This window comes from Mytilus californianus, unplaced genomic scaffold, assembly GCF_021869535.1.
Source record: "Mytilus californianus isolate M0D057914Y unplaced genomic scaffold, xbMytCali1.0.p SCAF_5, whole genome shotgun sequence".
In the NCBI taxonomy this organism is placed as follows: Eukaryota; Metazoa; Mollusca; class Bivalvia; order Mytilida; family Mytilidae; genus Mytilus; species Mytilus californianus.
In genome coordinates this window covers 24980924-25006974 of record NW_026262701.1, presented here as the reverse complement: position 1 = coordinate 25006974, position 26051 = coordinate 24980924, and the positions used below count along the sequence as shown (strand labels likewise).

Here is a 26051-nt window from a genome sequence, read left to right as displayed (position 1 = left end):
TATAATGCGATTTAAAAATGTAAAATTGTTTTACTTGCTAAACAGCCTGAACGCCATTATCAGTCTTCGTTTCTGAGAAATTGGAAAAAATGTTATAGCCTGTGCAAGAGATAAAATCGTTATTTATTGTTTTGAGAGATAATCATATGTGGTAGTCGTTTAACCGTGTTAGATTTTATACACATATTTTATGTTTTATACGTAAAATCATTTTGTCAACTTGAACATAGCAAATGAACAGCATTTTTACTGCTGTTCTGCATTTCACAGCAATGTTTTCAACACGAGGTAAAATCCATGCATCACTGTGCATTTTAGACGAACCTTTTCAATGGTTTGGTAGATCGCGGCTTATATACAAAAATAATCGACTCTAATTACCATAGAAACCTAACAGTTACTGTCATTATTTGGGTCTTAAATAGTGAATTTTCGGTACACCAATGTAATTTCTTTTATTCTTACCGCAAAATGACATTTTAAGTGTTTTACGTGATTAAATGTAGGGTTTTTAAGTCATTAAAATAAAAATAAACAATTTATTGAGATAAAATCATAATTAATTTCAACTAAATGTTTGCGTAATTAATGTGCGTACAGTATTAGATCCTATATTTCAAAAAATGTTTTTCCTGTTTTCTGATTGCCTTGAAAAGCACAAAGCATGTTCGAAATTGTACATGGCACGTTTCTTGCATAACAGTATAACAGAATGGAGAAAGACTTAAAGAAATTTAGTAAAACCAAAATAAGTGTGTACACTATTATCATGTCTATGCTAGCTGTTACCAATAAATTCATCAATGAAAACAATTTTACTCATTGAACTTGTAAAAAGTGCAACAACGTTTTTGGAAACCAAGACCACAATAAGAACATATCACCACTGAAAAATGGCAGTAGTTATTTCACAACAGCATTCATAAATATAGAAATTTGTCTATCCTGTTATTATGGTTATGTTTAAACTATTTTTGACCGAAAGGTCTTTAAATGGTATATATATCTATTTTTACACAATGAAATGGTTAATTATTTGAATTCATTTCAGGGTTACAACATCTTTATCTTCGCTTAATAGCACGCACAATATATAATACTGCTATTGGAAACAGGATAGACAATACTAGTGACTGTACAGAAATATCTTATTCCTATGTTCCTGTAACCAAAACAATAACGACAAAAGTAAAACAATATGTGATGGAAGTTCTTGAAGTTGTGTTTACCAGACGAAAAGAGAAAATAAAAGAATATCTTCCACCTTCTCTTAGTTAATTTACTTGACAGAACATAACAATTTACTCTAAAGGACTTTATAACAAATTTGATAAAAAATATCAGATTAATGGAAAACATTTATTAGTACACATAAGGAAAGTTATCTAAAAAAATAAACACACCGTACAAATATAAATGAATTTACCTTAAGCATGCATTTTACTTTGAGATATACTATTATTAGGTCGTGCAAGGTGACTTAAAAAAACAAAACAGTTTTATACTTCGTCGGATATTGAAACGTTGTCCTGTATCATTCTTTTATCGTTGAAATCAGTAGTCTTGGTTTTGCTTTCATTTTTGAAACTCAATTCTTCACCCACACACGAATCAATCTGCATTTGTCGTGATTCTGTGGCCTGTGTCATTTCAGAACCAGATGATGTGCTCCTGAAGCTTTCTCTAAAGCTTCCTGTAAAGCTTACTAGACGTCTTAAGGCCGATCCTCCTCGGGATTTTGTGATCAAATGTACAAATCGCTTTAGCATCTCATGTCTGAATAAGAGATAGATCCGGGGATCAAGGACTTGGTTCCAGCTTGCAAGAATTAAGGCAAAAACATCCGCTTTTCTATCTTGAGGAACAGTACCGCTTTGATTGATGATAAGTCTTATCTGAAATTTAATCATTATTATGTTTGTTTCAGTGTTATACAAAACATAAGTAAATTTCCCTTATACAATCTGAAGAATATATACAATTTCTATTTCATGCCGTCGATGAGATATATATATACTAAATCTAAGCAAAAGAGGATGGATTTCATTTAATAACTGTAAATGGTTTACTTGATAATGACTATGCGTTTGAAAAGTAAAACAAAATATTTCTTACTTTTCACACTGTAAAATCAATTTGTTATTTAAATAATTTAGGCCAACGATTGATAACATTTCAGTGGAATAACACAACTATGACCAGAAAAAAACGAGAGAAAATTCTAAACAGTTGTAATTTCGTTTCCATATTTTTCTTTTAAATTAACAATACGTATAACATACATATTAGTAACATCAACCAATATATATATTTCTTTTATCTATAGTTTCCAATACCTCAGGCATAGTTAGACATGGATGGCTTCATTTATTCTATTTAGTGTCATTTAGTTTTGTTTGTGTTTTTTCCGCCTTTCACACTTTTAAACATGAGCATGATCCAGATTAAGGTTAAATTTATGTAAAAATAGTTGTATACATTTATATGATTTCATCCTTACATTTGGTGGTTCGTAAATTTTTCAGAAAAGTTTCACAATAAATATAATGAAATATTTTGTATCTGACTTTTTTTTAAAAAGCTTATGAATATATTTGATTAGACTCTTACCATAAACGGCGCCCAGCAAATGTTGAATACAAGAAATATCGCTACTAAGAAAATAGTTATAAAAATGTCTTTTCTAGATCTTGAATTTTTGCTCGTTATACTTCCACGTCTTGCAGTACTTCTTCTCGCGGAAATAAGTCCTGCAATTACACGGCAATTCAGTACAGCCGTTACACAAATGGTACCAAGTCCTAGTACGCAATAAAAATATCCATATATTTGGTCTTCAACTTGATGACCAAAGAAATTAAAAAAGCACCACGAAAACGGATAGTGTACGACGTTTTCGCCGAGACCAAATACAGGCAATAAAGCTATAAGAACGGAAACCAACCATATTCCAAATATAACAAAATTGACTATAGTGTATCGATCAACAACACTATATTTGAATGGATGAATTATTGCAAAATATCTGTCCAAAGCCATGGCACCAACTAAAAGAACTGTTGCTAATCCGGCAAATATCATCATGAACGCCATGTAATGGCATAATGATACACTCGCCTTTAAACTAGCTTTTCCGGAAAAGACGACAAAAACTACAGGGGATGTTGTGATAATACCAAATAGATCCGTAAAAGCTAAGGCTATGACAAATCTGTAAAAAACTCCCCATCTGTGTCGTTTTTTAGATCGAAATAATACACAAATTGCAAGGATGTTGCCAATTACTCCCAGTGAAAATTATACTACGGATGAAACTGGAATACGCGGGCGCCATCCAATGCCTTTATTCAGCTTCGATATAGTACCATTTTCTGTTGTGTTTAAAAAATGCGTAAAATTTGAAGGATCCAGTGTAAACGAGGCACCTGTTTCATCCATGTTGATTTAACAGATAATATTGCGTTTACTGTTTTTCTCTATAATTGTTTTAAGAATGTTTTCTGTCCCACTATTGTTATATAAATTATTACGGAAACATCTTATTAAAAGGAAACTGCAGCTCACTCGTTCATGATATCTTTCATCAACACTTAGCTACTTAACTTCCTTAGTATTTACTTGTATACATGATGTATTATGTCAGACCAAGATTTCTTAATACAAGTACAAGAAAAATTAAACTTAACAAATCCCAAACAAAAACATAAAATTCATTTACATGCTTCCAAAAAAATTTGCATATTCTGAAAAAATATACATCTCCAAGGAAAAGTCTACCTTGGCTTTCTCTCTTGGGATTCCAGGAATCATTGCTTTCTTTTCTAAATGCACAATAAATATAATAGCCATATTCTTCTGATGTCGCTTTGCGTGAGATAGTTTGAATCTTACTTTCATAATAATTTCTTAATTTCTGATCGGGATATTTCGAATAAGTATATGTGATAGTTCATGTCAATACTATATAAATAACACATAGCCGAGAGGGTGATAGATTGTTACCCCGAGAAAACATTGTCAACTGAGGCGAAGCCAAGGTTGATAATGTCTTTACGAGGGGTAACAATCTGCTCTATCACCCTCTCAGATATGTGTTATTTAATTTATTATACTAAATGTTCTGTTATAACTGTCTATTAAATTTCAAATTCAGAGTAATAAACTATGACGTCTTGTACATAACAACCATCCGTATGTAATAAAGCGCACACTTGATGAAGCGTATCCGTGAAGGGTAATAAAGTATTTACCATAGGATAGAGTAAATTGTCTCCCTCGTATTAACCAATCAAAATCTGGCATTTTGACATGAAGTATAATAATAAACACTAACTACTGAGCTAATGGTACTCTTTGCGGTTAACAATCTATCAGCAGCGGTATCGACCCAATGCTAGTAAATGTAATAAACTCTTTATAAATTCCATGCGTCCAAATTGCTTTTTTGTGGATTTACATTCAACCGAAACACTCAAACCTAAACATTTGAACTTGCTTGAGCGAAATGACGAGTGCAACATGTGGAGCTTACTCTTCCGTATCACCTGAAACTTCCTCCGATTCTGGCGGGGTTTGTGTTGCTCTGCCTAATGTTTTCTTTGTTGTGTTTTGTATACTTTAGTTTGTCTTTTTGTCGTTTTTGTTTTAGTCATAACATTGTCCGATCATTTTAGACTTATGAGTTTTGGAATCTCTTTTGTATCTTTCGTCTATCTTGAAAGCCAGAGATCTGTAAATACGCTGAAATGTTAGGAGCTAAATAATAAAAAAAAACTCTAAAACGAATAGCCAAATTCATCCAAGGTCAACTTTACATGAGGGAGTTTGAACCATAGTTTCTTAATAATTTCTAGTTTGGCATGTATCTGGTTTCTACATGGAACTCATGGAATGTCCATTGTTTATCAGTAGAGTTGAGATAACCCAATTAATTTCTTGAAATGCCATATCTTGTATAAAACCCCATTCGGTTTCTTTATCTTGTAATTTCCTTTAATTGTTTTTAAATTGATGCAACTACTGGTAGACTGCAAGTCCTCGATGGTGTTATTAGTCAGTGTGTTTCATAATCAATTTGTTAACGTTAGTTCATATAGGTATTGAAGACAAATTATTTTCCAATATAAACATATTTTGCATTAAAATAAAGTCGGTATTTTTATTCAGTATTCTTTGTGCTTTTGACTAGATTTTCCAAACAATACGCAAATACAAATGCAGCACAACTCAAAGTTCTATATACTAGAGTCTCCAATGAAACTGTTTTGTTCAGTTGGAATTTTGGCATGATACTGATTCAATGCTACAAAATATTTTAGTTTAATTGAAACAGTGTGGGTCAAATTCTCGTCTTACTGATAAATTTTGCTGGAAAACGTTTTTGAACACCCATCTTAGTTTCAAAGATAAAAGGCCAAAATGAAATATGGCTAAATTGAGAATTAAGAACAGCAACTCGTGTATGGAGTTGATTGGTGATTTCAATTATTTACTTTATTTGTAGGTCTTGTGTTGCTGATAAGTTTTTGATGTTCAAAGTTTCAGTCTATCTATTATAGTTTTCAAGATTGTAGGCAAAAACATTGAGATTGGTCGCAAATCATAATTTGAGGGTAATTACTTCTATAAGAAGTTAACGAACGATTTAGGCAACTTGTAAATTTTTTTATGCTGATCACGTTTGCAGTTAAAACACTAGTAAACGAATTTTAGTCTTAAACGGTAATTTTTAGCTGAACAGCTCTCAAAAGAAAGACTAACTTGGATGTTATTTTCAGTTTTTCAATCAATTTTCAGACTTATCCACCGTAGTTAGTTCAGTACTGTTAAGATCATTCGCTTGCATTAAATTCAGATCTCTTCATTCCTTTTTCATCATGTTCAGTAGCTTTTACCTGTACAGATCAACAGCATTCTTAATTGTCTGATAAGCTACTGAACCGTATTGCATTGACTGCAAATGAGTCGTCTGAACAGTACTCAATTTCCCGCAGTCTGAACATTGACTGAAAGAATGAACATTAATTAATAATTTATTTCAATCCTTTAAATACTTTCTAATACTTTTTTTTAATTTCTATATTAGCGGTTTGATGTAAATGAATAGGGTCTACAATTTATATCAAATATTATCAGTAATTTCCCTTGCGCGGTCTGACCGTTTATCTTATTTGAACATATTTCAAGTTACAGTATATAGGTCATGTCACAGATTTTTGTCAATTTTTGTATATGCAGCTGCGGTATGTTAAACTTGCACTGAAATCGAAAAACAAATAATGCATTTATTTCTTTTAATTTCTGAAAAATTATTGAATATTTTCTTTCAAAATGGACGTATAGTTGTCTAAAAAGCACATAAAATCGAAAAAAAAAGTTTTTAAATTTGTCTTAAAATCATCAAATCTCCAAATTGCATAGATAATTTTTCTTTCGAGTAACATAGTCCGTTTCTACGTATGTTGGCGTTTGTTTTTGTAGCTGTTCAGTGTTTCTGTTGTTCTGTTGTTTTCCTCTTATAGTTGATGTGCGTCCCTCGCTTTTGGTTTGTGACCCGGATTTGTTTCAGTTAAATCAATTTATGACTATTGAACAGCGGTATACTACTGTTGCCTTTATTTATATACATTACAACCAGTGCCATATAACAGCGTTAAAGGGGAAATGATATAAACTTTTGATCGGAAAGTCTAAAAGGTGTCTAAAATAATTTTGAATAATTGTTTTCTCTCTATCTCTCAATATTTTTTTAAAAACAAACTAGAGGCTCCCAAGAGCCTGTGTCGCTCACCTGATTCTACTTTGGTTTTGGAAATCATCTTAAAATAGATAAAAAGTCACAACAGATACCCTAATAATGATTGAGGCCAAATTTGGTTCAAAATTGGCCCTTTAATTTAATCAAATGCAGAAGACTTTTGTAAAGTTTACAGAAATTATCAATAAATTCATTGAAATTGTAGAAAATGACTTTATAAGGACAATGACAAATCAGCTACAAAGTAACAACACTTGGTCAACACCTCAAAAAAGACATTCATACTATGTTTAATTTCAATCCATTAAGCGGTTTTCTAGAAGAAGAAATTTCTATATATTTCCCATAGGGTCCTTTGTTAAACTAAGTCCCCCGTTGGCTGCCATCTTGGTTGATGGATTTGCTACAAAGTAACAACACTTGGCCAGCACCTCATAAGGAACATTCATACCATGTTTGGTTTCATTCCATTCAGTGGTTCTTCAAAAGAAGACTTTTGTATGTATTTCACATAGGGTCCTTTGTTAAACTAAGTTCCCCGCGGCCAGCATCTTGGATAATTGATTGGCTACAAAGTAACAACACTTGACCAGTACCTCATTAGGAACATTCATGCCATTTTTGGTTTCATTCCATTCAGTGGTTCTCTAAACGAAAACATTTGTATGTATTGTCCATAGGGTCCTATGTTAAACTAAGTCCCCGCTGGCGGCCTTCTTGGATAATTGATCGCCTAGAAAATTACAACACTTGGTCAGCAACTCATAAGGAACATTCATGCCATGTTTTATTTCATTCCATTCAGTGGTTCTCTAAAAGAAGACATTTGTATGTATTGTACATAGGGTCCTTTGTTAAACGAAGTTCCCCTCTGGCGGCTATCTAGTTATCCTTTGACATATAGTCCATCAGTAGTGGTACCGACCCAGTGGTAGCAAGGATTGAATCCTTTGACACTGATAGTCCATCAGTAGTGGTACCGACCCAGTGGTAGTAAGGATTGTATCCTTTGACGCTGATACAATGTAGTTCATCAGTATCGGTACCGACCCAGTGGTAGTAAGGATTGTATCCTTTGACGCTGATAGTCCATCAGTAGTTGTGCCGACCTAGTGGTAGTACGGATTGTATCCTTTGACACTGATAGTCCATCAGTAGTGGTACCGGCCAAGTGGAAGGAAATATTGTATCCTTTCACACTGATAGTCCATCAGTAGTGGGACCGGCCCAGTGGTAGTAAGGAATGTATCCTTTGACACTGATAGTCCATCAGTAGTGGTACCGACCCAGTGGTAGCAAGGATTGTATCCTTTGACACTGATAGTCCATCAGTAGTGGTACCGACCCTGTGGTAGTAAAGATTGTATCCTTTGACACTGATAGTCCATCAGTACTGGTACCGACCCAATGGTAGCAAGGATTGTATCCTTTGACGCTGATAGTTCATCAGTAGTGGTATCGACCTAGTGATAGTAAGGATTGTATCCTTTGACGCTGATAGTCCATTTTTAGTGGTACCGACCCAGTGGTAGTAAGGATTGTATCCTTTGACCCTGATAGTCCATCAGTATCGATTCCGACCCAGTGGTAGTAAGGATTGTATCCCTTGACGCTGATAGTCCATCAGTAGTGGTACCGACCTAGTGTTAGTACGGATGAAATCCTTTGACACTGAGAGTCTATCAGTAATGGTACCGGCCCAGTGGAAATAAGGATTGTATCCTTTCACACCGATAGTCCATCAGTAGTGGTACCGGCCCAGTTGAAGGAAGGATTGTATCCTTTGACACTGATAGTCCGTCAGTAATGGTACCGGCCCAGTGGAAGTAAGGATTATATCTTTTGACACTGATAGTTCATCAGTAGTGGTACCGGCCCAGTGGAAGGAAGGATTGTATCCTTTGACACTGATAGTCCATCAGTAGTGGTACCGACTTAGTGGTAGTTCGGATTGTATCCTTTGACACTGATAGTCCATCAGTAGTGGTACCGACCTAGTGGTAGCAAGGATTGTATCCTTTGACACTGAAAGGCCATCAGTAGAGGTACCGACCCAGTGGTAGTAAGGATTGTATCCTTTGACATATAGTCCATTAGTAGTGGTACCGACCCAGTGGTAGCAAGGATTGAATCATTTGACACTGATAGTCCATCAGTAGTGGTACCTACCCAGTGGTAGTAAGGATTGTATCCTTTGACGCTGATACAATGTAGTCCATCAGTATCGGTACCGACCCAGTGGTAGTAAGGATTGTATCCTTTGACGCTGATAGTCCATCAGTAGTTGTGCCGACCTAGTGGTAGTACGGATTGTATCCTTTGACACTGATAGTCCATCAGTAGTGGTACCATCTCAGTGGAAGGAAAGATTGTATCCTTTCACACTGATAGTCCATCAGTAGTGGGACCGGCCCAGTGGTAGTAAGGATTGTATCCTTTGACACTGATAGTCCATCAGTAGTGGTACCGACCCAGTGGTAGCAAGGATTGTATCCTTTGACACTGATAGTCCATCAGTAGTGGTACCTACCCTGTGGTAGTAAGGATTGTATCCTTTGACACTGATAGTCCATCAGTACTGGTACCGACCCAATGGTAGCAAGGATTGTATCCTTTTACGCTGATAGTTCATCAGTAGTGGTATCGGCCTAGTGATTGTAAGGATTGTATCCTTTGACGCTGATAGTCCATCAGTAGTGGTACCGACCCAGTGGTAGTAAGGATTGTATCCTTTGACTCTGATAGTCTATCAGTAGTGGAACAGACCCAGTGGTAGTAAGGATTGTATCCTTTGACCCTGATAGTCCATCAGTATCGATTCCGACCCAGTGGTAGTAAGGATTGTATCCCTTGACGCTGATAGTCCATCGGTAGTGGTACCGACCTAGTGTTAGTACGGATTGTATCCTTTGACACTGATAGTTTATCAGTAATGGTACCGGCCCAGTGTAAATAAGGATTGTTTTCTTTACACCGATAGTCCATCAGTAGTGGTACCGGCCCAGTAGAAGGAAGGATTGTATCCTTTGACACTGATAGTCCATCAGTAGTGGTACCGACTTAGTGGTAGTTCGGATTGTATCCTTTGACACTGATAGTCCATCAGTAGTGGTACAGACCTAGTAGTGAAGGATTGTATCCTTTGACCCTGAAAGTCCATCAGTAGAGGTACCGACCCAGTGGTAGTAAGGATTGTATCCTTTGACATATAGTCCATTAGTAGTAGTACCGACCCAGTGGTAGCAAGGATTGAATCCTTTGACACTGATAGTCCATCAGTAGTGGTACCGACCCAGTGGTAGTAAGGATTGTATCCTTTGACGCTGATACAATGTAGTCCATCAGTATCGGTACCGACCCAGTGGTAGTAAGGATTGTATCCTTTGACGCTGATAGTCCATCAGTAGTTGTGCCGACCTAGTGGTAGTACGGATTGTATCCTTTGACACTGATAGTCCATCAGTACTGGTACCGGCCCAGTGGAAGCAAAGATTGTATCCTTTCACACTGATAGTCCATCAGTAGTGGGACCGTCCCAGTGGTAGTAAGGATTGTATCCTTTGACACTGATAGTCAATCAGTAGTGGTACCGACCCAGTGGTAGCAAGGATTGTATCCTTTGACACTGATAGTCCATCAGTACTGGTACCGACCCAATGGTAGCAAGGATTGTATCCTTTGACGCTGATAGTTCATCAGTAGTGGTATCGACCTAGTGATTGTAAGGATTGTATCCTTTGACGCTGATAGTCCATCAGTAGTGGTACCGACCAAGTGGTAGTAAGGATTGTATCCTTTGACGCTGATAGTCTATCAGTATTGGAACAGACCCAGTGGTAGTAAGGATTGTATCCTTTGACCCTGATAGTCCATCAGTATCGATTCCGACCCAGTGGTAGTAAGGATTGTATCCCTTGACGCTGATAGTCCATCGGTAGTGGTACCGACCTAGTGTTAGTACGGATTGTATCCTTTGACACTGATAGTCTATCAGTAATGGTACCGCCCCAGTGTAAATAAGGATTGTATCCTTTCACACCGATAGTCCATCAGTAGTGGTACCGGCCCAGTGGAAGGAAGGATTGTATCCTTTGACACTGATAGTCCATCAGTAATGGTACCGGCCCAGTGGAAGTAAGGATTATATCTTTTGACACTGATAGTTCATCAGTAGTGGTACCGGCCCAGTGGAAGGAAGGATTGTATCCTTTGACACTGATAGTCCATCAGTAGTGGTACCGACTTAGTGGTAGTTCGGATTGTATCCTTTGACATTGATAGTCCATCAGTAGTGGTACCGACCTAGTAGTGAAGGATTGTATCCTTTGACACTGAAAGTCCATCAGTAGAGGTACCGACCCAGTGGTAGTAAGGATTGTATCCTTTGACATATAGTCCATTAGTAGTGGTACCGACCCAGTGGTAGCAAGGATTGAATCATTTGACACTGATAGTCCATCAGTAGTGGTACCGACCCAGTGGTAGTAAGGATTGTATCCTTTGACGCTGATACAATGTAGTCCATCAGTATCGGTACCGACCCAGTGGTAGTAAGGATTGTATCCTTTGACGCTGATAGTCCATCAGTAGTTGTGCCGACCTAGTGGTAGTACGGATTGTATCCTTTGACTATGGAACGCCTCAGCTGTCTTATGTGGAACTCTGATATTACTTTATGTTGTTTTATTATTACTTGATGATATTTTGTCTTTACTTAATATGGTTTTGACATTACGTAATGATGTTTTGATATAACTCAATATGGAATAGTCATTACTTAATGATATTTCGATATTACACGATATGGTTTCGTATTGACTTGATATAGTTTTGTTATTACTCAATATGGTTTTGTCATTACTCGATGTGGTTTCACCATTATTTAATGTGGTTGTGTCATTAGTCAATGTGGTTTTAACATTACTTGATGTGAATGTGACTTAACGTTATGTAGTTGTTTCATTACATGATGTGGTTTTGTTATTTTGTAATGATGATTTGCCTATTCTTTATATGGTTTTTACATTACGTAATGATGTTTCAAAATTTGACGATTTTACACTACATGATGTGTTTGTTTCATTATTTGATGTGGTCCTGTCATTCTTTGATGTGGTTATCCCATTACTTGATGAGGTAAAATCACGTGACCAATTCGGAAAAAAAACTGTTCTATTTTTAGATAGATTTCCATGTTGTTTGTGCCTTGGAAGAGTGTGGCCATCCATCGCATTAGAGTTCAAATTAAAGTTAGGGTTACTGTTTGAGTAGAACTTTGAGTTAGACTCCGATTCCGAATTCAAGTCATTATTAGAATTAAAGTTTTAGTTAGCATTGAGTTTCGAGTTGAGATTCAAGTTTGAGTCACATTTAAAGGTAGAGTTTTAGTTACACCATTAAATTTGAGTCACTTTTTGAGTTTGAGTAAGATTCAAATTTAAGTCTCATTTAGATTAATTAAGATTCTGAGTTGAAATTCGTACTATCTTATATGAGTTCGTAATTAAATTTTCTATCGCGGAACAAGGACTTTTGCTAAGTTCCGAAAAGAGGGCTCCGGGGTATGCGTACAAAAGATAAACAATGTTACAGTATACAAAACGCAACATAGAAGTTGAAATAAAGTTAGATGTGGTGTGATTGACAATGAGACAACTATCCACCAGAGTTTAAATGCAGTGAATGTAAGAAATCATATATAGGCAACCGTACAGCCTTCAACACACCATATAGTCAGCTATAAAAGGCCACCATGCACCATGTGAAAAAAATCAAGCGAAAAAACAAACGGCCTTATTTATATTTAAACAATCTACAAAAAAAAATGACACACATTTATACAACGACAACAATTGAACTTCGTGCTCCTGACTTGGGGCAGGTACATAAAGAAAGTGCACGTGGCGGAGTTTAACATGTATGTGAGCGCTAAATCCTAACCTTACATCGGACTGTTACACTTGTGTAACAAAACAACACGAGAAAAAAATGTAAACAAAGTGATGCCCCGCACTCAACTCATTTAACCGCTTATACCCCAAAAATGACAAAAAAAAAGTTCAATTATCTCCCAAAGGAGCAAAAGATAATAAAAATAAAAACCCTGACCACATGCACACCTTCAATATATGTACAAACAGCCAGCAGAGTGAAAACTTCCTAGCATTCAAACTGTAGGAGGAGTTATCTGGAAACGCTCTTCTTATGCAAGTAAATTTCCCAAAAAATTACAAAGTTCAACTATCTCCCAAAAGAGCAAATATTAATAAACATTAAACCCTGACCACATGCACACATTCAATATATTGACAAACAGACAGTAGAGAGAAAACTTCCTAGGATTCAAACTGTAGGAGGAGTTATGCGGAATAACTATATACCCATAATGGGACGGACAGACGGACGGACGGACGGACAGGGGGAAAACAAAATGCCCCCCCCCCTCTCCAACTTTCAGTTGCGGTGGCATACAAAACAGTTTCATTTGGCCGACTCAATAGATCGGTATGACTGGGTAATATAAATCCATCGGGGTGATCTCGGATGCTCCAGAAAGGCACCCGTCGTGTTATTTGAGAAAGTACAAACCCAGTGATTTGGTTTTATTTGGTAGTTCACATTCAAGAAAAAGATGACGGTATTATGGTTACGACCACTGGAACATGTCCGTTGTCACATGTGAAACAGATATTCCAAAAAGTGTATTTTTCAATTAGTGCGAGGTAGATCAGGGAATTCAATTGATTACAAATAAAAGATTGATATTTGTATAAGTTCAAATGATAATTTACGTTAAAAAAAATTCGGAGAATTCTTATTTTATAGTATTGATGCTTTTGTCGCTAAGTCCGAGCCCCCTCCCCCCGTTTCCCTGTAACTTTAGTGTGAGTTGATTTGAAGTGCTTCATTTGTTAACATTAAAGTTCAAGTCGTTTGATTTGTGTCGAGCCTGCGACATCAATGTAGCGGCAGTGAGACCCAACAAACCTATATTTTGTCGTCGATAGTGGCGTCGGCGTCTCCATCTCCATTTTTTTTTATTTCTATTGAGTTTAACCTTTCATTATACATGTTACTAAACACGTATGCCATTATAATTTTGTAGTTTTAGAATATCATACTGTATTTGTTTACCTCAACTATTGTATCTGTATTTATTTTGTATGTTTCTGTAAACTTGTTCTGTAAACTATCTATCTATCTATCTATCTATCTATCTATCTATCTATCTATCTATCTATCTATCTAAATTTGTAAACCTCCATGAAGTGTTTTAAAACTTGTATAGGAGTATAGGAGTTATTCCTCAATTTCAAGAAGAAGCATCTACAGAAAAACATTTTTTTTCAATTTTGTTTTTACCGATAAATGTATTATAGATAAATGTACAGCCGATCAACATGACGCTTTTTCACTTACAGCAGCAATATCAGGCGAGACATAGGGTTCCGTGGAATATTTTACAAATTTATTACAAAAATACTGCTTCCGTTTGAGAACTTAGGATAAAAACAACAAGACAAAGTGGTTTGGGGATATCCCAATTATGTAAGAAATACTGTAAACTTTTTAATACTTTTTTCTTATTATTGCCTGCCGGTTACCTTTTTCATGCTAAATAACTCTGAACAACCACTCGAACTTTAATTTGAACTTTAACTCAATGGATAGCGATACCCATCCAAAGCACATTAAACAAATGATATATTGAAATCTGTTTAAAAATAGAACGTCTTTTTTTCCGAATTGGTCACGTGGTTTTACCTCATCAAGTTATGGGATAACCACATCAAAGAATGACAGGACCACATCAAATAATGAAACAGACACATCATGTAGTGTAAAATCGTCAAATTTTGAAATATCATTACGTAATGTTAAAACCATATAAAGAATAGGCAAATCATCATTACGAAATAACAAAACCACATCATGTAATGAAACAACTACATAACGTTAAGTCACATTCACATCAAGTAATGTTAAAACCACATTGACTAATGACACAACCACATTAAATAATGGTGAAACCACATCGAGTAATGACAAAACCCTATTGAGTAATGACAAAACTATATCAAGTCAATACGAAACCATATCGTGTAATATCGAAATATCATTAAGTAATGGCAATTCCATATTGAGTTATATCAAAACATCATTACGTAATGTCAAAACCATATTAAGTAAAGACAAAATATCATCAAGTAATAATAAAACAACATAAAGTAATATCAGAGTTCCACATAAGACAGCTGAGGCGTTCCATATTTGACACTGATAGTCCATCAGTAGTGGTACCGGCCCAGTGGAAGGAAAGATTGTATCCTTTCACACTGATAGTCCATCAGTAGTGGGACCGGCCCAGTGGTAGTAAGGATTGTATCCTTTGACACTGATAGTCCATCAGTAGTGGTACCGACCCTGTGGTAGTAAGGATTGTATCCTTCGACACTGATAGTCCAGCAGTACTGGTACCGACCCAATGGTAGCAAGGATTGTATCCTTTGACGCTGATAGTCCATCAGTAGTGGTACCGACCAAGTGGTAGTAAGGATTGTATCCTTTGACACTGATAGTCCATCAGTAGTGGTACCGACCCAGTGGTAGCAAGGATTGTATCCTTTGACACTGATAGTCCATCAGTACTGGTACCGACCCAATGGTAGCAAGGATTGTATCCTTTGACGCTGATAGTTCATCAGTAGTGGTATCGACCTAGTGATTGAAAGGATTGTATCCTTTGACACTGATAGTCCATCAGTAGTGGTACCGACTTAGTGGTAGTTCGGATTGTATCCTTTGACACTGATAGTCCATCAGTAGTGGTACCGACCTAGTAGTGAAGGATTGTATCCTTTGACACTGAAAGTCCATCAGTAGAGGTACCGACCCAGTGGTAGTAAGGATTGTATCCTTTGACATATAGTCCATTAGTAGTGGTACCGACCCAGTGGTAGCAAGGATTGAATCATTTGACACTGATAGTCCATCAGTAGTGGTACCGACCCAGTGGTAGTAAGGATTGTATCCTTTGACGCTGATAGTCCATCAGTAGTTGTGCCGACCTAGTGGTAGTACGGATTGTATCCTTTGACACTATTAGTCCATCAGTAGTGGTACCGGCCCAGTGGAAGGAAAGATTGTATCCTTTCACACTGATAGTCCATCAGTAGTGGGACCGGCCCAGTGGTAGTAAGGATTGTATCCTTTGACACTGATAGTCCATCAGTAGTGGTACCGACCCAGTGGTAGCAAGGATTGTATCCTTTGACACTGATAGTCCATCAGTAGTGGAACCGACCCTGTGGTAGTAAGGATTGTATCCTTCGACACTGATAGTCCATCAGTACTGGTACCGACCCAATGGTAGCAAGGATTGTATCCTTTGACGCTGATAGTTCATCAGTAGTGGTATCGACCTAGTGATTGTAAGGATTGTATCTTTTGACGCTGATAGTCCATCAGTAGTGGTACCGACCCAGTGGTAGCAAGGATTGTATCCTTTGACGCTGATAGTCTATCAGTAGTGGTACCGACCCAGTGGTAGCAAGGATTGTATCCTTTGACCCTGATAGTCCATCAGTATCGATTCCGACCCAGTGGTAGTAAGGATTGTATCCCTTGACGCTGATAGTCCATCAGTAGTGGTACTGACCTAGTGTTAGTACGGATTGTATCCTTTGACACTGATAGTGTATCAGTAATGGAACCGGCCCAGTGGAAATAAGGATTGTATCCTTTCACACCGATAGTCCATCAGTAGTGGTACCGGCCCAGTGAAAGGAAGGATTGTATCTTTTGACACTGATAGTCCATCAGTAATGGTACCGGCCCAGTGGAAGTAAGGATTATATCTTTTGACACTGATAGTTCATCAGTAGTGGTACCGACCCAGTGGAAGGAAGGATTGTATCCTTTGACACTGATAGTCCATCAGTAGTGGTACCGACTAAGTGGTAGTTCGGATTGTATCCTTTGATACTGATAGTCCATCAGTAGTGGTACCGACCTAGTGATAGTACGGATTGTATCCTTTGACACAGATAGTTCATCAGTAATGGTACCGTCCCAGTGGAAATAAGGATTGTATCCTTTCACACCGATAGTCCATCAGTAGTGGTACCGGCCCAGTGGAAGGAAGGATTGTATCATTTGACACTGATAGTCCATCAGTAATGGTACCGGCCTAGTGGAAGCAAGGATTGTATCCTTTGTCACTGATAGTTCATCAGTAGTGGTACCGGCCCAGTGGAAGGAAGGATTGTATCCTTTGACACTGATAGTCCATCAGTAGTGGTACCGACCTAGTGGTAGTACGGATTGTATCCTTTGACATTGATAAGAGTAATGGTACCGGCCCTGTGGAAATAAGGATTGTATCCTTTCAAACTGATAGTCCATCGGTAGTGGTACCGGCCCAGTGGAAGGAAGGATTGTATCTTTTGACACTGACAGTCCATCAGTAATGGTACCGACCCAGTGGAAGTAAGGATTGTATCCTTTGACACTGATAGTTCATCAGTAGTTGTACCGGTCCAGTGGAAGGAAGGATTGTATCCTTTGACACTGATAGTCCATCAGTAGTGGTACCGGCCCAGTGTTAGGAACGTCTTTGATTTCACAACACGTGTTTCTGGAGTAACCTTTATGAAATTTGTTTCCGACGAAAAGTTAACTTAAAAAACCAAATTGAAATGATTTTAAATGACGTGTGCGTTTAGATTCATTCAACTTTTTGATAAAAAAAATACCAAATTTAAACAACAAATGGATTCTGATGACAGGCAAACCCTTGCAACTGATAAAGATTTAAGACATAAAAGGACCTAAATATTTAGAAGTTAAATGAATATTAGGTTTTGAAAATTAGAAATTTTACTGGATTTTGATGTATACTTTTTTTTTGTCATTTCAAATGTTGTCAAAATATTATAGATGTTTTACGAGTTAATAATTGTATTGCATTGCATTGATTGGTATGGACAATAGAGGGACCATAGATTTTTTGCAAAACAAAAGATTATTCAAATAGTGAAAATTATTGGACATATAAAATCCAGGTATTTGTTTATTAAACCATCTTCTGCAACGTTGAAAATAATGAAACTCTAATCCAAATTGAAACAAAAATTAAAGACAGAAAATGCATTTTTATATCTAGGTCTTGTCATGTCTTAAAATTTTTCGACTCGTACATGTTTGTCTGTACTGAGAATAAGAAGAAATAAAATTGGTTGCCAAAGTTACATGATGATCCTTCAACGACTTTGTTTAACAACTATTCAAAGCAAATGTAAAACAATATTTATAACTGTAGGGTGTATTTTTCAGAATTCTTCTCTCAAGATTTTCATAACGATTTTTTCTGCATCTAGTCCTTCACATCGATTCTCTCTCATATTCTTATTTGTGTGTTTGTCTATTAAATTATCAGTTTCAGTGTTGATGTTGTCTTCAGAACTTTTATTGACTTCAATACATTTATCTTTCTGTATTTGTGCAAATGATCTGACATGAGTATCCTTTATGTTCATTTTACGGCCCAATGATTTTCTCTTAACTCTTCCTGTAGAACTTGCAAAACGTCTTAATGCGACTCCTACTCTAGAATTTTCGATAAAGTTGACAAATCGCTTAATCATCTCTTGTCTGAATAAAAGATATACCCAGGGATCAAGGACTTGATTGCAGCTTGCTAAAAATAATGCAATTAAATCCGCTTTTTTATTTTCAGGAACAAGCCGGCTTTGGTTGATGATTATTCGTACCTGAAATATAAGAATATAATAATAATAATATGTGTAAAGCTTATTGTATCATATTTAGACAGAATAAAGTAATCCTTGGTAACTTAATGTACAACATATGACCTTTATCCCTATTCATCCTTGTACTGACAGAAACTCATTTTATGGAGGAAAGTACAAGGACGATACCGAGACTAGAAAGGAGATATCTGCTATTTACAAATGTATCCATTTCTTGAACAACGAGATATCTCTTGAAGCATATAGGTGCATTTACTTTAAACCGTTTGAAGTATTAGAATATTTCAAAGTTTTATTTTGTGAAAAGAGGAGGTATGATAATACTAGTTGCACAGTGTGCTAGTGACCTAGTACGATATATATTAAATACACAGTGTGCTAGTGACCTAGTACGATATACTGTATATTAGTTTCACAGTGTGCTAGTGACCTAGTACGATATATATTAGTTGCACAGTGTGTTAGTGACCTAGTACGATATATATTAGTTACACAGTGTGTTAGTGACCTAGTACGATATATATTAGTTACACAGTGTGTTAGTGACCTAGTACGATATATATTAGTTACACAGTGTGCTAGTGACCTAGTACGATATATATTAGTTTCACAGTGTGCTAGTAACCTAGTACGATATATATTAGTTACACAGTGTGCTAGTGACCTAGTACGATATATTAGTTACACAGTGTGTTAGTGACCTAGTACGATATACTGTATATTAGTTTCACAGTGTGTTAGTGACCTAGTACGATATATATTAGTTACACAGTGTGTTAGTGACCTAGTACGATATATATTAGTTACACAGTGTGCTAGTAACCTTGTACGATATATATTAGTTACACAGTGTGCTAGTGACCTAATACGATATACTGTATATTAGTTTCACAGTGTGCTAGTGACCTAGAACGATATGTATTAGTTACACAGTGTGAAAGTGACCTAGAACGATATATATTAGTTACACAGTGTGTTAGTGACCTAGTACGATATATATTAGTTACACAGTGTGTTAGTGACCTAGTACGATATATATTAGTTACACAGTGTGTTAGTGACCTAGTACGATATATATTAGTTACAAAGTGTGCTAGTGACCTAGTACGATATATATTAGTTTCACAGTGTGCTAGTAACCTAGTACGATATATATTAGTTACACAGTGTGCTAGTGACCTAGTACGATATATATTAGTTACACAGTGTGTAAGTGACCTAGTACGATATATATTAGTTACACAGTGTGTTAGTGACCTAGTACGATATATATTAGTTACACAGTGTGTTAGTGACCTAGTACGATATATATTAGTTACACAGTGTGTTAGTGACCTAGTACGATATATATAAGTTACACAGTGTGCTAATGACCTAGTACGATATATATTAGTTTCACAGTGTGCTAGTAACCTAGTACGATATATATTAGTTACACAGTGTGCTAGTGACCTAGTACGATATATTAGTTACACAGTGTGCTAGCGACCTAGTACGATATATATTAGTTACACAGTGTACTAGTAACCTAGTACGATATATATTAGTTACACAGTGTGTTAATGACCTACTACGATATACTCTATATTAGTTTCACAGTGTGTTAGTGACCTAGTACGATATATATTAGTTACACAGTGTGTTAGTGACCTAGTACGATATATATTAGTTACACAGTGTGCTAGTAACCTAGTACGCTATATATTAGTTACACAGTGTAGTAGTGACCTAGTACGACATACTGTGTATTAGTTTCACAGTGTGTTAGTGACCTAGTACGATATATATTAGTTACACAGTGTGTTAGTGACCTAGTACGATATATACCGGGGTATTGGTTACACAGTGTGCTAGTAACCTAGTACGATATATATTAGTTACACAGTGTGCTAGTGACCTAGTACGATATATATTAGTTACACAGCTAGTGACCTAGTACGATATATATTAGTTACACAGTGTGCTAGTGACCTAGTACGATATATATTAGTTACACAGCTAGTGACCTAGTACGATATATATTAGTTACACAGTGTGCTAGTGACCTAGTACGATATATATTAGTTACACAGTGTGCTAGTGACCTAGTACGATATATGTTAGCTACACAGTTAGTGACCTAGTACGATATATATTAGTTACACAGTGTGTTAGTAACCTAGTACGATATATATTAGTTACACAGTGTATTAGTGACCTAGTACGATATACTCTATATTAGTTTCACAGTGTGTTAGTGACCTAGTACGATATATATTAGTTACACAGTGTGTTAGTGACCTAGTACGATATATATTAGTTACACAGTGTGCTAGTAACCTAGTACGATATATATTAGTTACACAGTGTACTAGTGACCTAGTACGATATACTGTATATTAGTTTCACAGTGTGTTAGTGACCTAGTACGATATATATTAGGTACACAGTGTGTTAGTGACCTAGTACGATATATACCGGGGTATTAGTTACACAGTGTGCTAGTAACCTAGTACGATATATATTAGTTACACAGTGTGCTAGTGACCTAGTACGATATATATTAGTTACAAGGCTAGTGACCTAGTACGATATATATTAGTTACACAGCTAGTGACCTAGTACGATATATATTAGTTACACAGTGTGCTAGTGACCTAGTACGATATATATTAGTTACACAGTGTGCTAGTGACCTAGTACGATATATATTAGTTACACAGTGTGCTAGTAACCTAGTTCGATATATATTAGTTACACAGTGTACTAGTGACCTAGTACGATATACTGTATATTAGTTTCACAGTGTGTTAGTGACCTAGTACGATATATATTAGTTACACAGTGTGTTAGTGACCTAGTACGATATATACCGGGGTATTAGTTACACAGTGTGCTAGTAACTTAGTACGATATATATTAGTTACACAGTGTGCTAGTGACCTAGTACGATATATATTAGTTACACAGCTAGTGACCTAGTACGATATATATTAGTTACACAGTGTGCTAGTGACCTAGTACGATATATATTAGTTACACAGCTAGTGACTTAGTACGATATATATTAGTTACACAGTGTGCTAGTGACCTAGTACGATATATATTAGTTACACAGTGTGCTAGTGACCTAGTACGATATATATTAGTTACACAGTTAGTGACCTAGTACGATATATATTAGTTACACAGTGTGCTAGTGACCTAGTACGATATATATGGGGTCAGTAAATTCCGTATGGGGTGAGAGTGAAGCGAAACGTCATGTTGTTTTTATAAATTAAAGGAACGTAACACTGCTACTAGCCGTATATCAAAATAAGTTTGATGCCTAAATGCAAGTATGTGAGACAAATATACTAGTAAATAAGAAGATGTGGCATGAGTGCCAATGAGACAACTCTCCATCCAATTGACAATGTATAAAAAGTTAACAATTATAGGTCAAAGTACGGTCTTCAACACGGAGCCTTGGCTCACACCGAACAGCAAGCTATAAAGGGCCTCAAAATGACTGTAAAACAATTCAAACAGGAAAACCAACGGTCTAATCTATATAAAAAACGCGGAACGAGAAACACTTATGAACCACACCAACAAACAACAACCACTGAACAACCGGCTCCTGACTTAGAAGAGGTGCATACAAATGCAGTGGGTTTAAACGTTTTAACAGGCGCCAAACCTTCACCCTAACCTGAAAGAGTTAATTCATTTCTATGAATAGTGATAATGTCACATCAACATTTGAATCATGTTATTTGGTAGATTTATAATGCTATAGATTATGATTAAATGGGCAAAATATACCTTCCCATTTCAAATGGATCATTTTCTAAATCGGTGGTATAAAATCATATATGCCCTCAGTCTATTCGTCCGTTGGTTCATCCTTCTGCACCATATTTATGACCGCAACTGATACTAAACCGCATGGCAGAATTTGTGAAACATTCACTGAATCTTATTCACATAATTCTTCTTTTCCACTTTCTATTTCTATGTGAATATTTTTTGGGGGATTTCTTTGTATGATACGACATATCGTCGATCTATATATTACATTTGTTCCCGCTTCTGCTCTTTAGCACTTTATCACAATTTGATGAAATTTTCTCACGATCTTATCCATGTAATGCCATTGTCTACCTTATATTTTGTTTTTGGATCAATTTGGTTCTCAATACAGCAAAGTGGAATTTTCCATTGCATTATTTTGGGGTATCCATATTTCATTTGAATCAGCTGACTATAGGAAATAAGAATATTACTGATGGAGGCTTGGGATCTTTGAAACTAGTTCATTTCGTTACGGTTTTGGAATAGTTTGAGGGATGATTAAGTCGAGGGGAAAGGGGGTTATATTCAAAACGTCTTGATTAGAAAAACACTTCGACATCAAGCTAAAAATATCATCCACCTAAATAGGTGTGTCGTGCTTTGAATAACTTATGCTGATAAAATTGAAAATACTGCGTTTGGAAATCAGAAAAATAAATAGAAAAGGCAAGCATACATGATAAATATCTACCCAAGCTCTGTTTTGTAGCTTGATGTGTATTTAAAGAAGTTATTAAGTCAACAATGAAAATATATCTCCTTCTCACAATAAGACACGTATCCTATAAAAAAAAACAAGCTACAATATCAATGTTGATGACGCACCAGGTCGCGCTCCTTTTTTTTTTTTGTTTTAGTGTGTTACCTTCGTTTGTATGTTTTTATCGATTTTCGAGATTTAACAATGGTAAACAATTGTCACTTTAATTTACAGCCTTTTAAATCTTCTGTTGACAAACCATTTACATATTTCTACTTCAAAGGTATAATTTGAAAACAACATTTGATTTGGACTGATAGTTTTAACGTTTATTATAAAAAGGATAGTTCTTACCATAAATGGTGTCCAGCAGATTGTAAATACCAGGAATATTGCTACTAAGAACACGGTAGTATACATGTCTTTTCTGGATCTTTCCTTGTTCGCTGTACTTACACGTCTCGAAATACTTCTTCTTCCATATATAAATCCCACAATAACACATATGTTCATTAATGCCGTCATACAAATAGCAGCCAGTCCTAGTATGGCATAAAAATAGGTATATATTTTGTCTACAACTCTGTTGCTAAAGAAATTAAAAAAGCACCATGAATATGGAAAATATGCTACGCTCTTACTTATGCCAAATAAAGGTAATATAGCCATTATTAAAGAAAAAAGCCAAATCAAAAATATTACTACATTAACAAAATTGTAGCTATGAAAAGTGAAATACTTTAATGGATGAAGTACTGCTAAATATCTGTCCAAAGCCATGGCACAAACTAAAAGAACGGTTGCTAATCCGGCAAATATCATCATGAACGCCATGTAATGGCATAATGAGTCATCCGTTCTCAAATCAACTTTTCCGGCAAAGAAGGCAAAAACTACAGGCGACGTTGTGAGAATACCAATTAAATCAGTTAAAGCTAATGCTATGACCAATCTGTGAAAAACGGCCCACTTGTGTTGTTTTTTAGATTGGATTATTACACCGATTGCAAGAATATTCCCTACTACTCCAAGCATAAATAATAGTATAGAAAAGACTGGAACATGTGGACGCTGTCCAAGCGACGGTAGCATTGTTACATTATCTGTGGCATTTGAAGATTCCAAAGTAATTAAATTGAATAGTGTACTCAACCCACTTGTTTTATTCGATTCAAATCCAGTAAAAGTATTCATGGTCGCCATTCTTTAAGTTTTCTCTACGATTATTTCAGGAATATTTGCTCATTGATATATTTTCAAATCTTACTCTGCTTACATATTTCTTTGTGTCTATAATTACGTATGTACCTGGTTAATGGAAATGACAAAGAAGTGAAATATCATGTGACGAGTTTTTAGAAAGTTTTAAGCCGTCATTTCCTTTGAACTTGCATTATACAAATATTTGTAATCTTATAAGTACCGCTGTATCCATGTCATAAATAAAATCAATATGAATAAATTTTGTTTAAGATCCCGGTTACCGTCAGTGCAGTAAATACCTTGGGTGGTCTAGATATCTAATTAATGTGAATAGCATATTCCACAATTATCCCACACTTCCGTGGCATATCAAAAAATGGGTCGAATAAAAACTAGATACAGTTTTTCTAAATTGTTTCGAGATAGTCGGTATTTTAGTTTACGCAAAACATTTAAGTTTTTCTTTACGCTTGTAATCATACTTTCAATATGATTGTTCCATTTTGTGTCACCACTGAAATTAACTCCCAGGTTCTTATGAAATGTACTTAAAGGTATATTATTACCATTTAAGGAAAAGTTGAGGTCTGGAATCTCAATATTTGAGAAAATCATAATTTCAGTTTTATCAGGGTTAAATGACAAAAGCCATTTGGTTGACCAATCATCCAGCTCTTTCAGGTCGCGGTCGATAACAGATCTAATCTGTTCTTTGTCGTTACCAGAGTAACTGAATGAAGTGTCATCAGCAAATAGCCGACAAAGTGATGTAAGCTTATCAGCAAAAGCATTAATATATAAGACAAAGAGAGGAAGGCCCCCACTGGAACATTACAAACGGAAGAAGACCTTTTGTTCATATAGCTCTTGCTTTCAAATATTCGGCTTTGAGTGTTCCTGATGAAGGTAAATCAAAAAAGCGCTTCTTCGGACGCATGAAATTTATAACGTGTTTTTTTTTTCATATTTTAAAGCACTGGGTCGATACCTCTGCCAGTGGACTATCAGTCCCCGAGGGTATCATCAGCTCAGTAGTCAGTATGTCGGTACTGACATGATTTATAAAAATCCTTTCTAAAATTGTCCGTTTATAAATTTTGAAATTATAAAGGAACTAAGGTTTCAACTCGCTCAGGCAAAGTTGACCTTAGATGGATTTGGCTATTTTTGAGGATCTGTTTGGTCATATAGCTCTTCAAATGTTTCGGTTCTTATACATCCTTGGCTTTCAAATATTCAGCTTTGTGCGTTCCTGATGATGGTAAATCCAGAAAGCGCTTCGGACGCATGAAATTTATAACGTGTTGTTTTCTTTTTTTAGAGGGATTGGTGGTCGTGAATATAGATGAATACTATCCTATAGTTACCACTAGGTCTTTGTTGGACAAACGTTGTACGCATACGCTTTGTCTTCGTATATATATTTATGCAAAACAATTGTATTCATTATTTCAATTTATATAAAAGCATGCCATTTCTTAATACATCAACATTCTTAAAAACAATGTTTTGATTTTTCTTGCGCTCAGCACATGTTTCTGCAATTACCTTTATAAAGCACGCCAAGGAACAAACGTTGTGAAGTCATACTATTTTAACTTTTGACAGTACTCAGATACTACAGTACTACATAATGGCATGTAAAAACTGTGCAGTTTCAATTGTAGAGTTTGTGGTCTTGGTAGAACAAGACTTTTGTTTTTAGTTGTTTTTTTTCTAATGATTTTAGCGTTTTCTGAGCGTTGATTGCAACGTCACGGACGTTGGTCAATATTACTAACATGTATCAACAATTTCAAAA

The 26051-nt window shown here is 35.9% G+C and overlaps 2 protein-coding genes across 2 annotated transcripts; both read right to left on the bottom strand.

The window, feature by feature from the left end:
- Positions 1 to 1439: 1439 nt before the first annotated feature.
- On the bottom strand, positions 1440 to 3291 carry LOC127701917 (prostaglandin E2 receptor EP4 subtype-like; the record flags this gene model as incomplete). Its single annotated transcript, XM_052205888.1, has 2 exons — positions 1440 to 1895; positions 2611 to 3291. Coding segments are annotated over 2 exons (1077 nt in total), but the record flags the coding sequence as incomplete, so codon positions are not given.
- A 14699-nt stretch (positions 3292 to 17990) lies between these two features.
- On the bottom strand, positions 17991 to 24352 carry LOC127702070 (prostaglandin E2 receptor EP4 subtype-like). The gene is made up of 2 exons (XM_052206072.1): positions 23402 to 24352; positions 17991 to 18528 (listed from the first exon to the last, which is right to left on the bottom strand). Exons 1-2 carry the CDS (start codon positions 24248 to 24250, stop codon positions 18088 to 18090), a joined length of 1290 nt encoding a protein of 429 aa, XP_052062032.1. The 5' UTR covers positions 24251 to 24352; the 3' UTR covers positions 17991 to 18087.
- Positions 24353 to 26051: the final 1699 nt, after the last annotated feature.

What these genes read in the sequence shown, in the direction of transcription:
- LOC127702070 (XM_052206072.1), bottom strand. Translation starts at nt 24,250, where the DNA reads ATGGCGACCATGAATACTTTTACTGGATTTGAATCGAATAAAACAAGT. An exon ending in TCTGCTGGACACCATTTATG is followed by an intron (nt 18,529 to 23,401) that starts GTAAGAACTATC and finishes CTTATATTTCAG; the next exon opens with GTACGAATAATCATCAACCA.